Below are 18,122 nucleotides of genomic sequence, written 5' to 3' on the forward strand. Positions count from 1 at the left end.
GATTTATTTTTGTGGTCTGGCGTCTAGTTGTTGTGTGTAGTCATCATCTGTAGGCCTTAGTCGTCCAATTAACTTATTCCATATGGTTAGTTAAAATACAATTTCCCAACATGCTACTTCCTCTGTTTCAAACTCTGCTTGATACACTCACATCAGATCCAATAACATCAGATCCTTTCAAATGTACCAAGCTCACCAAAACCACAGGTTAGAGAGTATTCCTCTTGTTTCAGAAGGGTTTGTTTGGGTTGTTTCTGGTTAGGATCATTGGGTGCCTGCCTGCCTGACTGTCGGTAGGTAGGTTGGTTGTGGAGGAGTGATGTGGTGCTCTGTCATTGCCTCTCCATGTTTCTGTCATGTTCTGCTCAGCCTCAGCCACCACTGCAGTTCAACTGTGCTCTAGCTGTGGCTACTCCGTCATTAGTGAACTATATTTAGTTCAGCTAGTCATTTAATAACATTTTGCAGTAGCTTGGTGGTAGTTGAACTAAATTCAAATCTTAGTAGTTAATGACTTTTTTTTGCCATATAGCAGTGTAGCTATCTACTGCAACTACACACACTATATTTGGGGCTAAAATGAAATATGGGTGAAGGAGGCAAAAATGTCATTTTTCGGCATCAGACCTGCCTAATTCTCCCTTGTACCTAATACTCTCTTTTTGTTTTTAATAGGCAACATTACACATTCTGTTAACATCTGACTCCAGAGTGATCTGTGCTTGCAATTTGTGGTCTATGACATTTCAGATTTAAGATATGATAATTTTTCACAAAGTAGTTTAGATGTAGTGAACTACTTTTTCTAAGTAATTTCTGTTAAGTAAGCTGTATTTTTCTTAAGGGTAGCTTAACTTCTTCCAGTGTGAAGTAATTGGTAGCTTGGTAAACTATAAACTAGATTTTCAGAGTAGCTTCCCAAACACTGCCAATCACCACATTAGAATAATCCAGATGCATCAAATAAACACAGCTCCCTGTTGTAAAAAGCCTGTCTGAATCAGGCGATATGGCCTATTAGGAGCTTAGTTGGGTCTTTCATACAATCTGAACGCTCTGGCATTAGCGGAGAGACTTCTAGCTCGCTTTCCCTTTGTTCCAGACATACATGGACTTTTTTTTCTCTCACACTGCTTCTACACCTCGAGTAGAACTGTATACATTGACATAAAGAGGAGAGGAGATTGTGTTCGTTTCACTCGAACAAAGCAGCTCTGCTTTGAATGGCTATCGGGTTTCACTACAAACACCAGCAGGCATAAACATGTGCTTTTGATCTCCAGCGCAATTCTGAAAAGTCTGTGTTGTGTTGGATATGAGTGATGATATGCTTGTTTGCTTAAGTCTAATGTAATGCATTAAAACACCATTTTATTAACTGTTGGCTCACACTTCTTAAACTACTTTCAAAGTAAATTGAATTTACATAAATTAATTATTTGTGGATGTTGAATTATGATCAAGAATGTAATCAGCCAGTGGTCCAGAAAGGGAGATCACCACAGCTGTCAATGCTCCCCCCGCCTTTTGAGAATCTCATATTTCAGCTGAGTTTATCTGGCCCATGTTGATGTAGACTGATAGCAGGACAGGCCGGGTTCTGGAGAGAAAGGGAGAGCCCTGAGGATTGAAACTCTGAGTGAGATAACAGGCTTAGGGCTTCCCCTGTTCCTCAGGCCAAGGGGTTTATCAGATCCAATGTTCTGGAGCTCTGCAGAGGAATACCACCACAGCACTCGTCTGTGGCACTCGCTCCCCAGACATTGTAGAGAAGCCAGTGTTTTGTGGCAGTGCATCACTGTACTCAACTTAACACCAGGGTTTGGGCCGACCTTAATTGCAGGTTGTTGTTTTTTTAGGAAATGGAGGTTTGTAATCTGTCGTAAAGCAGTAGTTGAGGGGACGCCTGGTTTCTGGTGTTTTCAGCCGTGGTTTAAGAGTGGACCCAGCTGCATCCTGTAACACTGCTTATGAATCTGAGAAGGGTTCTGGCCTTGATGGCATTGATGGATTTAACAGATTTAGCCTTTGGTGAGACACATTGGAGAAAAAGTAACCCTTGCTTGATCTTGGTTTGTCATGGATATCATACCTCAAGTAAAAAACGCCATTCTAAGGAGCCTAAGTGGTTCTCCCGACATCGAATGTGGAATCAATCATAAAACAGACAACATATTTACAAGACCGAGACCCTTACCAATTTGCATTGAGACACAAGAGGCTATTCATGAGTAATATGATACAGTGGATCCCCATCTGTTCATTTCACATAGCCACATTATTCCAGGACCCCGATCACCAGGTCGTTCAGGACCTGGTTTGATAAACAGGTGGTTACCCAACAATTATCACAATGAGGAAGGGCCATAGGAGTAAAAGCTACTCACATTCTCTGGGAAATAGTCTTTGTGATGCAGATTGGAGACCAGTGTCTATGAAATGGGCAGAAACTGGTTCCCTGAGGTGTTTCTGCTTCGAAGGCTACCTCAGAAATGGTTTTCAACACTGTTGCTCTAAACACACCTTTCACCTTATTGTGCGGTGCTGATATGAAATAAATACATGTAGGCTAACTGAGTGCATATTTTAATTGCACATGTGTGTTGTTGATAATTGAGCACATACAGTATGTGGAGTGCACATTTACAGTATGTTGTTAATATGATGGGCAGTTTTCAAACCTGTCTGTGTCGGAAAGGAGGTTCGTGCTTTGAGGCTGGCTGTGTGATTCAGAGAGATAGCAGGCTATCATGGTAAAGTTGGAATTTGGAGGCATAAACAGAAGAAAGGTGGTGAATTTGTTTGTTTTCAGTCCAAATGAATCAAATCTGATTTCAGATGCTGTTTAGCAAATTCCCATCCCTCCCATTTTCATTATTGCTGTATGATTATTTCCCTCTCAGAACAAAGTCCAAGGATTTTTAATAGGAAAAAAATAAGTATGTATTTTGTCCAACTTTGGACGTCCTTTGTTTGAGCTTTAGTGGGGAAGTGAAATAAATAAATGAAATCATAGATGTGCGTAATAGAATTGCCAACAGCTTTTGGCTGTAGCGTTCTTTCCGTTTCTTTCGTTTGTCCTCTGACAGATTGATAATAATAATAATAATAATATAATAATAATAATAATAATAATATGCCATTTAGCAGACACTTTTATCCAAAGCGACTTACAGTCATGTGTGCATACATTTTTACATATGGGTGGTCCCGGGGATCGAACCCACTACCCTGGCGTTACAAGCGCCATGCTCTACCAATTGAGCTTGCTCTCATAAAGAAGTAATGCATGAGAGCGAAACAGACACGTTTTATTTTTAAGCCTCATGTTTATTTTGTACCTTGATGAAAACCACACTGCCTGGCATGGAATGGTTCCCCAGGGAGGTGGGAGGGGAGGGTGAAAAATACACTGCCTGGCCCTGCTGGAACAGTCTGTCAGGAGGGGGGAGGGAGCAGGGAGAGGGGCGTTGGGAGGGCTCACCGCCTAGCTTTGGGGAGGAAGGCTTTCTTGTAAGTTTTCCTGAAACAAACCTCCAACAGTCAAACTCCCTTTGTTCCCAACGACAAAGACTCGCCTTTGAACACAGACCATTTCAAAGGTCTTCGACTAAAATGTTTGAAAATATATACATTTCAACAATTAGCTATTCGTAAATGCAATTTTCCAAAAAGCTGTTGTACCACAAATGAAGAAAATGTATACTGCTGCACTCCAAAGGTCCTTCTGGTTTCTTTGTATTTGTCCTCGATGAAAGCAGACCAATCATTCAGACCACCTTGAAAATATCGGCCACTTCACAGCGAATCATCTCCATTTAAAAACCCAGCATACATTAACATGCCCAGATGGGTTCCTAAAAGATTTCTTAGAACTCCTTCTTTGCTTGGAGCTGAACACACAATGATGGTTCAGAGTTCTCGTACAATATGAGTCATCAGAACTGAAGTTAAATTGGAGTCATTGTTTTGGCAGGCCTGAAAATGGTGAACAGATGTACTGATTTTGTGACAAATGATTGTGAAATGAGGCTTTGGCCAGGCCTGATGTCTTGCTTAAGGGGATAACACATGAGCAAAATGGATTTAAATCATGCATAACAAAGATTCCAAAAGGAATTTAATTAGATATTTGTTTGTTCAATCAATACTAAATGACCTGCACTGAACTCTACATGGCAATGTTCCCAAAATAAATTTTTTTCTCATTTAGTGCATCAAACTATATTCAATCAATTAAAATGTATTTTATTTAAAGCATTTCTATTTGTTTGGTCTTTACCCAAAATGTGTTACTAAGAAACATTGGACCACTTCAAGTGGAGTGGAGAACCGTTAGCTGCTGAGAGTCTGACTCTAGGCCCCTCTTCTCTCCATGTCCTCTAATGTCCTCTCCTCTCCTCTCCTCTCCTCTCCTCTCCTCTCCCTCTCCTCTCCTCTCCTCTCCTCTCCTCTCCTCTCCTCTCCTCTCCTCTCCTCTCCTCTCCTCTCCTCTCCTCTCCTCTCCTCTCCTCTCCTCTCCTCTCCTCTCCTCTCCTCTCCTCTCCTCTTCCTCCTCAGGTTCCTACATGATGGTGGACTCCTCCCAGCACGACGCCGGTGAGAAGGCACGCATCCAGCTGCCAGTAATGAAGGAAAACGACACCCACTGTATTGACTTCAACTACTTATTATACACCCAAGATGGCTCCAGCCCGGGGACGCTGAACATTCTGGTGAAGGTCAACAAAGGTCCCCTGGCTAATCCCATCTGGAATGTGACCAGCTACACCGGGAAGGACTGGCTCCGTGCTGAGCTGGCCGTCAGTACCTTCTGGCCCAATGAGTATCAGGTACACAGAGCCACTACACTACTCCATTACCTATCCATCTGGGTCCGTTTGTATGAAACTTCTCAGAGTAGGAGTGCTGATTTAGGATCCGTTTGGACTTTTAAATCACAAAAAATAAGATTACATGGACAGTGGGGATTGATCCTACATCAGCTCTCCTACTCTGAGACATTTGATACATACGGACCAAGGCCTCAGTAGCACTGATATGGAGATGAACCTATTGGCTGTATGTCTCTCGTTCACTGGTCTTTGTTGAGGCTCGATGATCTTCAAGCCAAGGTCTTCCAATTTTCTTCACCACTTGCAATTAGATTCTCAAATTAGGCAGGGTCCGGAAAAGGATATTAAAGACTATAAATTATAGCAGTTTAATTATTAAAATAATTATTATTGAGAAGGCACGGGCAATGAACTGATTCCATATAAATAGGGATTAATTTGCGCATATTTGCATTTTTCAAATGCCACATTGTGATGCATCTAATTTTGAAAGCAGGCAAATGCATAGTTCTCCAAATGTCAGCTCGATCATTGAATTTATTTCTTGTTTATTATGTTTTCGTTCTTTATTGCCAATTCATTTTGCTCAGTTTTGGCCAATAAACTGCTAAACTAATTGTATCGTATAATGTCATCATGCATAGTCATGCAACATGACGAGAAATGCTGGTTCATTTCACAGGTAAATACTTTTCTTTAGCTGTAAATTGGGGAGTGATAGTAAGTCACTGAAGATCATTTAACCCTTCCTCACAGTCAGATTTACAGCTGATAAGAAAGGCTCTCAAGTAGCCAGTTCTGTAATGAGAATGGATGGTTAAGGAGGCGATAGGGAGGAAGACCTACAGCCCCGCTCTGCCCTTGTGTTCCCCTATCTGGGCTGGGGTCCTAAAAGGGGTCACGACTGGTACTAATAAGTCCATTTAACAAACACACAAGCATACGCACACACACACATGCTTGCACACACACACACACGCACATACACACACACGACAGTGGTCGTTTGTGCACTGGTAATGAGGGCTTGTCTTAGCAATGTGGTTGAGTGGAGCTGGACCAGGGATCCTTGTCTAAGACATTGGGGAAGGTGGCTAGGCTCGGCCACTGATTTATCCGTGTTGACCGGGACTCAGGAGTGGAGACTGGGGCACACAGGCAATGTGTGTGGCTGTGTAGGCCGGAGGGGCCCGGTAGGATAGCTGCATGTCACTCTGCGCCATCTAAAGCCGGCCTGACAACCCAAACCTCCCATCCCTGAGTATGGGTTCTCAGTGAGGAATTCAGGGGTGACAACCCAAACTGCCCAGAGCTATACCTCTGAAAGGCTGTAACACAGGAACAAGGGTGATAGCCTGGTTCTTTATCCTCAGTGTCCTGCTAATAGCTGCTGCTGTCGTTTCTGCAGCCTGTAACATAAGTGAAGGCAGGTTTTTATTTCCCCTGCAAGGTTCAGAGTTGTTGTTTTTCACAACCCTGGAGGCACGCCAGGTCCGCCATGCGAGACAGCTACATTGGCTGTAAATGACTAAAATCTGATTTGAAATATTCAGAAAGCTAAAGATGTTGGACAAGATTCGGTGCCAGATACTTTGTGATTATCAAATTACCATGCAGCAGCTAGTGTACTCTCTCCTCTCGCCTCCTCTCCGTCACTCCCTCCTTTCGCTCTTCAGATACTTTATTTATCCGCCTTTTGGAATGGGATTTGATTCAATAAGCTCGCCTCCCTTTCTTTCTCTGCCAATGCCGTATTTGTAAGTATTTGATTAGCATTTTGTTGCCTCCTTTTCTCTCTGTATGGTTCATGAAACCCGTGGCCTGTCATATCACTAATTGGGAAGAATGAATGATTCAGTACTCTTGTCAACACGTGTCATCTTGGAGTGATAGGGAATTTTAAGTGGCCGATGTGAATGCTCATTATTCTAATCAGATATTTGGTTTCTTAGTATCCTTTGCCAGTAGTGTCAGAGCTAGAGTTATAAAGGCCTTCTGACATACTGTCATGCTGACAATGGCTAGTGTAATTGGACACCTGTGTTTCCATATGCCTCTGTGAGGACACTTTGCTGTAATACCAGAACAGTAGTATTAGTGAGAGATGAAATAGAACCATTCAATTCCATAAGCATCAGTGTAACTGTTCTGAAATGTTTTATTTGATATGTGTACTTACATTGGCTTGAGCTATTTGTGTAAGTGAGTGAGTGAGTGAGTAAGAAAAAAGGTTTGGCCACAGGTGTGCGCTCGTCTTTGTTTCATTATAGTTGGCTGCCTCTGCTGTTCATGAGTAGTCATTACACATGTGGTCTCTTCAAACTGTAGTTACTGAACTGCACACATGTAGATTTTCCATTTATTCCATCAATAAGATGTATTAAAAGGCATCCGAATGCATTCATCATCAATTCATTTGCTCATTACTTGTGTATATGTTTCAGTGATGATTCATAACTCTATTGCCAATATGTACAATGTCAGCCACGTTCAGGTGAAACAAGTTATTTTTGATCGAAGGCCAGAGCTCATCATTCCATTGTTCCTCCCCTGCTGAATGACATTTTGTGTCTCCAACTGAGCTGCTGTCTCCCAAAAGGTGTGCTGGGAAAGGCCTTGTCTGAATAGATCCCATCATAGAGATCTGATAGCCCCCACCCACCCCCATCCCCGATCCCCTGTAGAGGCCGGAGCATGCTTAGACATCTTAGCCTGTAAATAAGTCTGTACACGCAGGGGATTAGGGATCATTTGGGAGAGCAGAGCGTTATAATTAATAGCCTCTGATATCAGAGGGGAGAAACTAATGAAGCACGAGGGCCAGTGCCGGCATGTCTCTTTGTCCTTCTCTCTCTCTCTCTCGCTCGCTCGCTCGCTCACTGCTGATTTGACCTTTGTCCGCATTTCTCCAACTCCACATCACCTTGAAGCCCAGGATTGGTGTCTTTGTCACCTTTGATTTGAGTGATGACCCCAGACACCTGGTCATTATGTGTGTAAATACTGGTCTCTTACTATAATGAATCATGTTATTTCGCATTTATAATAGTTATTTACTTCTGGCATGTGCATTGAAATAAATGAATTAGGACTGATTTAAATGTGTCAAAATAAATGTTTAATGAAATGTTAGAAGTGAGATTACATAGCCTCTGGGGATTGTTAAACATTGAATTATGTCAGATATTACACCAGAATGTAGCAGCTGAACACACATTGGTGAAGCAGTCATACATGCATGATTTCTATGTATCAATAGACTATTTGTGTGTCTCTTCAGACAGTTTTGACTAATTGCCATGGATATGTCCTCTGTAGCTCAGCTGGTAGAGCACGGCGCTTGTAACGCCAAGGTAGTGGGTTCGATCCCCGGGACCACCCATACACAAAAATGTATGCACGCATGACTGTAAGTCGCTTTGGATAAAAGCGTCTGCTAAATGGCATATTATTATTATTGATATGTGATGTTTTACTCCAATAGACACTGTTTTGTAATGCTGCAATTCGAAAGTAAACATGCGGTCTCCTCTTTGTCCTGGGGTAAGGGCACTGACCTAAATGGTCTTAGCTGCTGTCCAGAACCCTCAGCCGTCAACTCTAGTTGTCTTAAAGGGGGATCTCAGAGGAACTATGGTGTCATAGAGGGGGGCTGGAATGGTAAGGAGGGGCCTGTAGGACCCAAATGATTTATTCACAAGCAGGTGTTTACTCTTTAGCTCAAGACCAAATTGGATTTAAACAATCAAGACTGTTAAAACAATTAGGGCTCAGACTGGTAGGCTTTTCCACGCTAGAGGTGTGTGTGTGTGTCTGTCTGTGTGTGTGTGTGTGTGTGTGTGTGTGTGTGTGTGAGCCTCTTTTAATTAATGGAGTGACAAGTGAGGACTTAAAGGAGTGTGAGTCACTAGGCGTGTGAGAGAGGGCTAGCCAGTGCCTGTGGCACTCCTTGTTGTGTACACTTGGTGTGGGTGGGGGTTGGTTTGTTCAAATGTGTGTGTGTGTGTATATAGGGAAGGGAGTAGTTGTGGGGGAGGGTGGAGGTCTGAAGGCTGAAGGCTGGCATTTCTTGTCAAGGTCATTCCATCTCTTCTCGTCAACGTTCCACAACTTCCCCCTCCCCCCTCCCATATTTTGGCCCAACGCAGACTCATTCCTGATGCTCTGACTGCGTCTGAACCTATAGATGGCCTGCAGAAGATTGAAATGGGGGCAATTCAACCGTTGAGGTCTTAGATTAGCCCTGGATATTTCCATCTGCGTCGTGACGCGTAATGATTATGACCCCTGCGTGGACGATCCAGAGGAATGACCGCTGCGTGGACGATCCAGAGGAATGACCGCTGCGTGGACGATCCAGAGGAATGACCGCTGCGCTGCTCTCAGCACTTCTCTGCACTGGAAGAAACAAAAGACAAGAAGACTCTTCTAAAGCACAGCCTGACAAAGAACTTTGTTCAGTGCTATGACTGTGTGTTTGTGTGTGAATACAGCCCTTCTGTCGAGTAGAAATAACAGGTCTTATCATTAATGGTCCATATTTGACCTGTTAGAAGGTGCTGACTGTGCTACATTGAGTTAAATTGAATTCTTGCACCGAGGGCTTTTTCCAGCCGGAGCAGAGCTATGCAATAAATCCATTAGGATCATTTAATCAGTGTTAATGACACAGTTTTAAGATGATTAACGTGATTATAGCCACACTCGCAATGGTTTTTAGAGTCTAATTCTTATTGAGGTGAAATTAGCCTGGGCCCTTTGAAAGACTTGTGTTTGCTCTTCCATTGTAATCAGTGTTGGTTCCTTATTCTGGTAGATCTCCTATCCCTGGTTTAGTAGTTTGATGATTTTGTCAGGAATTTGCTCTCTGTTCCTATCAGGGTGAACATCTACCCTCACCACTGGCCTCTCCCCTCCCACTCATCATGCTTCAGACTCGATCTCTCCAAGTGCAATCACTCTAATTTGGCCCCGGCCATTGATCTGAATACGGAAACAATCAATGTTAAAAAGGTAGAGTATGTATCTACCTCAAAACATGTTTTCATTTTCCTGAAGCCCCTTACCTCATTATTATTGGGGCTCTCTGCCGTATTAAAGTAAAGTATGGTGTAATGGCCGCTTATGGAGATTGCTCCTCTGCCGGCATGCAGCGGTTGAAATGATAGATTGAAATTGATCTCTCAAAGCTGAGAGATTACTCTTCAACTGAGAGGGATGCACCTCCTATGAACCGCCCTGTGAGGAATCATGGGAGGGAGTCTGAAGCCAGAATATATTGCTTCTAATGGGCCATCCTGGAGGAGAGAGAGAGCCTTCGCAGCACTGCACATCACAACGGAGCCCGAAAAACATGTTGCTGCGTCTTTCTTCAAAGGCAAACATTTCGGCACACATCTCCCCCCATAGACATGATGAATGACTTCTCCCGGGCTGCTCCCAGGGAAATAAAAGGCTTTTCTCTCGTCACATTTGTATCAATTGTGGTATTTTTTTCTGACAGTGTTTACTCTGTGACTGCTGTGGTAGTGATCAGTGGAATACATGCAAATGGAAGATGGGTGATGGGAGGGAGGGGGGTGTAGCTCCTCCAGCAGAATGCCTCTTCGCCAGGCCTCTCTGTGACAGGTGAAGTGATAAGAGAACAGCAAATACCCCCCCATCAGGTGGGTGATGTGATGAGTGGGTGCCTGGCAGACAGAGGGGGTGTTATGTGTGTGTGTGTGTCCACGTGTGCATGCATGCACACATTTGCATCTCTGACAATGTGTGCTTTGTATTTCTAAGTCACAGCCATAGTTTGCCTCGAAAGTTGGGTCGCATGTTTTGATATTCTTGAGACATGTCTGCGTTGGTTGTGTGTATGTTGATATTATAATCAATGGATTGCATTTTTCTCTGTTTGAGAGAAAGGGGTAGAAAAATAATGCTTTATGACCCCCCCCCCCCACACCCACACCCACACATACACAACCTATACCAGCTGGTAGGGCAGGAGTTGCTGACATCATGGTCATTTGAGCAGCTCATGCAGGCTTCATGCAGGCTCCAGCACAGCTGCAGTCTCTGCCTGGCCGTCCGTCCATCCCTGATTCTGTCCCTGCATGTCTCCATGTGAGGCTCCAGCAGACAGGAAACCCTTCTCTAGGTCCATCTGCCACCCCCCTAGACCACAGCTCCTCTCCTCCTCTAGCCAAGACCTGCTGGTCCAAGGCTCTACCCAGCATTCAGCCTCTGAAAGGTAACCTCAGTGCTGTAGACATTGAGTTGGGTTCGTTGTATTTCAGATTTCAGAGACATTTAGTAGTCTCTGTATTTACTGACTGTATATGGAGACATTTTGGATAAATGAACTTCCAATTAACTTTATCTCAGTATGACTTGGTTTGCTGATGAAACTCCTCAGTACCTCCAATCAAAATGGAGTAAACAAAGGTAAACTAACAATTTGGATATATCCACTGTGAGCGTTTTTATTCCAATTGCTGTCATCCTCAGCCTGTGTTGTGAATATATCAGTATTTTCTCCTCACCTGGAGGAGAGCAGTGTATTATTTTTAAAGAGCTGTCAGGGGGCTCATGCTGTGGGGAGAGCTCACTCTGTGAGCCTACTGGCTTGTGGCTGGGTGACATCAGGGCTAGTCTGTCGCAGCTAGCTCGGTTAAGATAATTGCTCCAGCACAGAGTGTCACAGCAGAGTTTTTTTGATCTCAACTTGTTTGTTCAATTTTCAATGATGGCCAACCTCTTCTCTTTACTGTCACAACTGAAAATTGCAATCGGTAGTTCTGAAATGGCTACTCTTTCACCTTTTCCCTCCGAGAGTAATATGTGTTGTTGTTCATCTATGTTGTACGACCAGGCTCTAATAAGATCATGTTATTACGTTATTGAGTGAAAAAACTCGTAATCGAATACAGTACATCTGTCCATTTTCACTAGTTGTGGAAAACCAATATAGAACGGGGGGTTGGGAGCATGGCAGATTCCTGTGACTGCCCTGACTACACTGCTCCCTTAAAGATTTATACCATAATCCTCTCATTGGAATTATCGCAAGTGCTGGCTTAAGATTTGTTTAGCAAATGTCGTATGCATTAAGAGAGAGATCCCTTAAAAGGATATGAATCTCAGCTAAAAGCAAAATACCATCAATATGCTAGAGTTAGGTTGCAGCTGGTACAAACTATTATTGTAAATGTTTTATTCTGTGTCTCTCTTTTCCTGCTGAAAGGCATGTTTAGAATGTAATTCAGGGGATCAGGATTCAGCCGTAAAGTGTCACAATAGATTTAGCAAATTGTGAAGTCTAAGAAAGGTGAATTAAAGGTTGTGTTCAGTGGAAAACAAAGTGCATGAAGTGAGGGTTATTTTCTATAATCAGCTTCAAGGGGAGGCACATCCTTTTAAATTGACCATTTATAGCTACATGTAAATCTGTTCTCACGTTTCCCCACCAACACTGAGCCATACTTACAGTGCCTTCAGAAAGTATTCATACCCCTTGATTTATTCCACATTTACCCCATAATGACAAAGTGAACACATGTTTTTAGAAATTGTTGCACATTTATTGAAAATGAAATACAGAAATATCTAATTCATATAAAGTTGAAGTCGGAAGTTTACATACACTTAGGTTGGAGTCAGTAAACTCGTTTTTCAACCACTCCACAAATGTCTTGTTAACAAACTATAGTTTTGGCAAGTCCGATAGGACATCTACTTTGTACTTGACACAAGTAATTTTTCCAACAATTGTTTACAGACAGATTATTTCACTTATAATTCACTGTATCACAATTCCAGTGGGTCAGAAGTTTACATACACTAAGTTGACTGTGCCTTTAAACAGCTTGGAAAGTTCCAGAAAATGATGTCATGGCTTTAGAAGCTTCAGATAGGCTAATTGACATCATTTGAGTCAATTGGAGGTGTACCTGTGGATGTATTTCAAGGCATACCTTCAAACTCAGTGCCTCTTTGCTTGACATCATGGGAAAATGAAAAGAAATCAGCCAAGACCTCAGAGAAAAAAAATTGTAGACCTCCACAAGTCTGGTTCATTCTTGGAGCAATTTCCAAACGACCGAAGGTACCACGTTCATCTGTACAAACAATAGTACGCAAGTATCAACACCATGGGACCACGCAGCCATCATACCGCTCAGGAAGGAGACGCGTTCTGTCTCCTAGAGATGAACGTACTTTGGTGCGAAAAGTGCAAATCCACAGTAAAACAAGTCCTATAATGACATAATCTGAAAGGCCGCTCAGCAAGGAAGAAGGCACTGCTCCAAAACCGCCATAAAAAAGCCAGACTACGGTTTGCAACTGCACATGGGGACAAAGATCGTACTTTTTGGAGAAATGTCCTCTGGTCTGATGAGACAAAAATAGAACTGTTTGGCCATAACAACCATCGTTATGTTTGGAGGAAAAAGGGGGGCTTTGCAAGCCGAAGAACACCATCCCAACCGTGAAGCACGGGGGTGGCAGCATCATGCTGTGGGGGTGCTTTGCTGCAGGAGGGACTGGTGCACTTTACAAAATAGATGGCATCATGAGGAAGGAAAATTATGTGGATATATTGAAGCAATATCTCAAAACATCAGTCAGGAAGTTAAAGCTTGGTGGCAAATGGGTCTTCCAAATGGACAATGATCCCAAGCATACTTCCAAAGTTGTGGCAAAATGGCTTAAGGACAACAAAGTCAAGGTATTGGAGTGGCCATCACAAAGCCCTGACCTCAATCCTATAGAAAATCTGTGGGCAGAACTGAAAAAGTGTGTGCGAGCAAGGAGGCCTACAAACCTGACTCAGTTACACCAGCTCTGTCAGGAGGAATGGGCCAAAATTCACCCAACTTATTGTGGGAAGCTTGTGGAAGGCTACCCGAAACATTTGACCCAAGTGAAGCAATTTAAAGGCAATGCTACCAAATACTATTTGAGTGTATGTAAACATCTGATGAAATATATAAAAGCTTAAATAAATAATTCTCTCTACTATTATTCTGACATTTCACATTCTTAAAATAAAGTGGTGATCCTAAAAGGATTAAATGTCAGGAATTGTGAAAAACTGAGTTTAAATGTATTTGGCTAAGGTGTATGTAAACTTCCGACTTCAACTGTAAGTATATTAACACCCTTGAGTCAATACATGTTAGTCACCTTCGGCAGTGATTACAGCTGTGAGTCTTTCTGGATAAGTCTCTAAGAGCGTTGCACACCTGGATTGTACAATATTTGCACATTTATTATTTTGTTAAGTACTGTCAAGTTGGTTGTTGAATATTGCTAGACAGTCTTTTTCTAATCTTGCCATAGATTTTCAAGCCAATTTTAAGTCAAAACTGTAACTAGGCCACTCAGGAACATTCAATGTCGTCTTGGTAAGCTCCAGTGTATATTTGGCCTTGTGTTTTAGGTTATTGACCTGCTGAAAGGTGAAAGGTCTCCCAGTGTCTAGTGGAAAGCAGACTGAACCAGGTTTTCCTTTAGGATTTTGCCTGTGCTTAGCTCTATTCCATTTATTGTTATATATTTAAAAAAACTCCCTAGTCCTTGCCGATGACAAGCATACCCGATGACAAGCAACCACCACCATGCTTGAAAATATGAAGAGTGGTACTCAGTGATGTGTTGTGTTGGATTTGCCCCAAACATAACACTTTGTATTCAGGACATAAAGTCAATTTCTTTGGCAAATTATTTGCAGTTTTACTTTAATGCTTTATTGCAAACAGGATGCATTTTTGGGAATATTTGTATTCTGTACAGGCTTCCTTCTTTTCTCTCTGTCATTTAGGTTAGTATTGTGGAGTAACTACAATGTTGTTGATCCATTCTCACCGTTGTCCTCATGGTTTCCTACCTCTCCGGCAACTGAGTTAGGAAGGACGCCTGTATCTTTCTAGTGACTGGGTGCATTGATCCACCATCCAACGTGTAATTCATAACTTCACCATGCTCAGAAGAATATTCAATGTCTGCTTTTATTTTTTTTACCCATCTACCAATAGTTGCCTTTCTTTGCGAGGCATTGGAAAACCTCCCTGGTCTTTGTGGTTGAATCTGTGTTTGAAATTCACTGCTCGACTGAGGGACCTTACAGATAATTGTATGTGTGGGGTACAGAGATGAGGTAGTCATTCAAATATCATGTTAAACACTATTATTGCACATAGTGAATCCATGCAATTTATTATGTGACTTGTTAAGCAAATCTTTACTCCTGAACTTATTTAGGCTTGCCGTAAGAAAGGAGTTGAATACTTATTGACTCAATACATTTCAGCTTTTCATTTAGTATTAATTTCAAAAAATTTCTAAGAACATAATTCCACTTTGACATTATGGGGTATTGTGTGTACCAAATCTCAATTTAATCCATTTTCAATTCAAGTGGGAATTTAAAATGTCAAAAGGTGTGAATACTTTCTGAAGGCACTGTATGTGTCCAGAGTAGTAAAAACCATGTAAGCCAGTTTGATGTATACTAGGTGCAGATTAGGTCGACGGACTCCATTGTTTCGTAAGAAGCTGGGTATATTCCAACAAGTAACCAGATTTTCTGTGAGTAGGCAACTGGCCAGAGGCCTAAGAGGCCCAACCATCAATTTGTTTTGACGGATGAAAGCAGAGGGCCATTGAGCCCCAGTCTCCACAGCAGGTCCTGTAAATGCTCTGATTAGCATGACGTCCTCAGTACTGTAGTCACCTATCTGACAGCCTGATGTGGGGGCAGCTATGGACAATTGCAATGTACTGTAGCCATGTAACCATGTAGCCTGCTATCCCCACACAAAGGTGTAAACGTTATTAAGACTGAACAATATGTTCTGCCCACACAATTAGTCATTTTTTAGTCATTCCACCTCACATTGAAATCATGCTGCTGTGGCAATCACAAGCCACACATTTTATTTTTTACAGAATTATATCGACTGTTGATTTATTTATATTCCCCCTTCACTTTTTATCTGGAGAATATGATTTCTGTCCCAGTTTACGATCACATCCCATGGCACCATAAAGTGCCCGCAGCGGATATACCAAACGGCTGCTTGTCGGAACCTGCAAGTGTCTTGGGCAGAATGATGGAGCATTAGGGATCGATCTGTGAAAATGTGATGGAAATGAGTGTTGTAAACATCCTCTCCTCCCCTCTCTCTCCCCCCCCTCTCTCTCACTCTCTCTCTGGCAGGTCATATTTGAGGCGGAGGTCTCGGACGGGAAGACAGGCTTCATTGCGATTGATGACATCCAGGTTTTGAGCTATCCATGTGGTAAGTCATTACACAGGCAGTAATTACCAGACACTCCTGCATTGCTGCTGATGGGTTTTTTGTTGCTACGCAAATTAAGATACGTAAGAAGGTGACACTGGTTGAGGGGAAGGATGAAGTGAGCACGGTTTGCTGCTGGACGATAATAAAGTGGACTGACCTGCATTTGAAAACATCAGTGACTGTCGGCAGAGGAGGGAATAAATAAATACATTAATAAATGAATCAGCCGTGCAATAAAGGATAATTGTGCTCTCTCAGCATGGCTTTATGGGTTGTAATAGCTGGCTTCCACCCACTTCAGCACAATGAGTTACTTGAACCTTAACCTTCAAAAATCCCTGGCTTACCGATGACCTGACCATAAAATATAGTCGTTTTTTAATTTTTTTACCCAGAGACCATTTTACAAAGACACAGTGAAAGCGTGTTTCCGACAGCTTCCACCGATGCCAAATATTCGAGACGTCATTGGAAATCAACTTTTCATGATTGAATAAGAAGTGTTATTGAGAAAACGAAGTGAGTGTGTGTGTCCAAGGTTGTTTGCTCTGTACTCACAGTCTTACACATCAAAAGGGCCCAACCTGACATTTTCTATATTTATATTTTTACCTCACCTCCATTTTGTCTAGAATGATTTGGATTAGTCTATCCAGGATGATAAAGGATTAGATGAAATAATGGAAAGGTATCCCAATTAGGAGCACCAGCAACCACAGGGGGTAGGGATTTCACCTTCACTGATGAAGTCTCCTAACTAGGAGTGTAATACTTTTGAACAGTGTAATAAACCTTTTGTGACAGTTAATTATAAAGGGTGGGTAAAATGGCTGGTTTAGGGACACTGGACCCTTTGAGGACAAGACTAGTGCAGTCCAGTCTGTCCAGCCATGCATCCTCTCCCGCTACCTCCTCCTAGGATGCATCCAAAATGGCATCCTATTCCCTACATAATGCACTACATTTGATCAGAGTCCTTTGGGCCCTGATCAAAAGTAGTGCACTATGTAGCGAATAGGGTGCCATTTGAGAAGCAGCCCTAGCCTCCACAGTAGCAGCATTCATTTAAATTGACAGCTGCATCCAGAGAAATGCTCTGAGCAGTGAGCAGTACTGAGCACTAGCCACCCCTCATTTGGCAGCAGGGTAAATGGATTGATTCAGGGGACCGATACATCCCAGGCTAATTTGGAGCTAATCTGCTAATACCGTCGCTCCAGAGGGTAATTTCTGTTGGATTTAACAATAATAATTATCCCTCGGTCTCAAACATTTACCCATTTATTACTTTGGAGAAACCCATTTTAGTTTTTTAAGGAGTGTTAAGTATTTAGTGAGCACTATAGAAAAACAAGCATATTCCTAGTAAGTGCGTGATCGCTCTTCAATAACAAATGCTGCTGATTTGGACCAACCGGTTAATCAGCAAATGTCGTTTTCTTTTGCACTTGGTTCAAAGTGTCTGGCATGGCCATATCCTCCTGGTTATCAGTGGCCACTGGCTCTGATCCCTGTCTCAAGAGAAGCTTGCAGCTCTTCAGCGTCAGAGTGGATGGATCCCTGACTCAGCTCTGTGTGAAATAAGTGTGTGCTGAACCACCCACCTCTACCCACCCATTGCACTGATCATAATGAACTAGCTAAGCACACACCCTAGCTGACAAACCCTTAGACACAGTGATTCTCTGTCTCTATTTTAGCCATCGTCTCATAGCTAGTTAAATCACTGTTGTTGGGTCTTTATGTATGGTTCCATCACTAGCCTGTTGGATCATCTCACTGTTCTATCTCCTCTTCCTCCCTTCACGACCGCCTCTAGATCTCACACTCTGTAGTGCATTCGCAGTCTAAGGTTCTGTCTCTTTGTATGTATGGGATGTGCATAAAATATGCCTAATCAGTTTTTCCGTTATAGGATACAGGCTAATTTGGGGGATTACCCTTAGGCTGTGATTTGAATTCGCTGCTGGATTATAGAATACAATTAATT

General features: G+C 42.4%; 1 protein-coding gene across 13 annotated transcripts in view; it reads left to right on the forward strand.

Annotated features, from left to right (window-relative positions):
* Positions 1–18,122, forward strand: part of LOC121548978 (receptor-type tyrosine-protein phosphatase kappa) — a 162,916-nt gene that overhangs the window by 64,065 nt on the left and 80,729 nt on the right. For all 13 annotated transcript variants that reach the window (XM_041860717.2, XM_041860721.2, XM_041860720.2 and 10 more), the window contains 2 exons: positions 4,561–4,832; positions 16,048–16,129. In XM_041860717.2, the coding sequence (XP_041716651.1) occupies positions 4,561–4,832; positions 16,048–16,129 (354 nt within the window). The remainder of the gene's footprint in view (positions 1–4,560; positions 4,833–16,047; positions 16,130–18,122) is intronic.

Source organism: Coregonus clupeaformis, chromosome 33 (assembly GCF_020615455.1).
Source record: "Coregonus clupeaformis isolate EN_2021a chromosome 33, ASM2061545v1, whole genome shotgun sequence".
Lineage (NCBI taxonomy): Eukaryota > Metazoa > Chordata > Actinopteri > Salmoniformes > Salmonidae > Coregonus > Coregonus clupeaformis.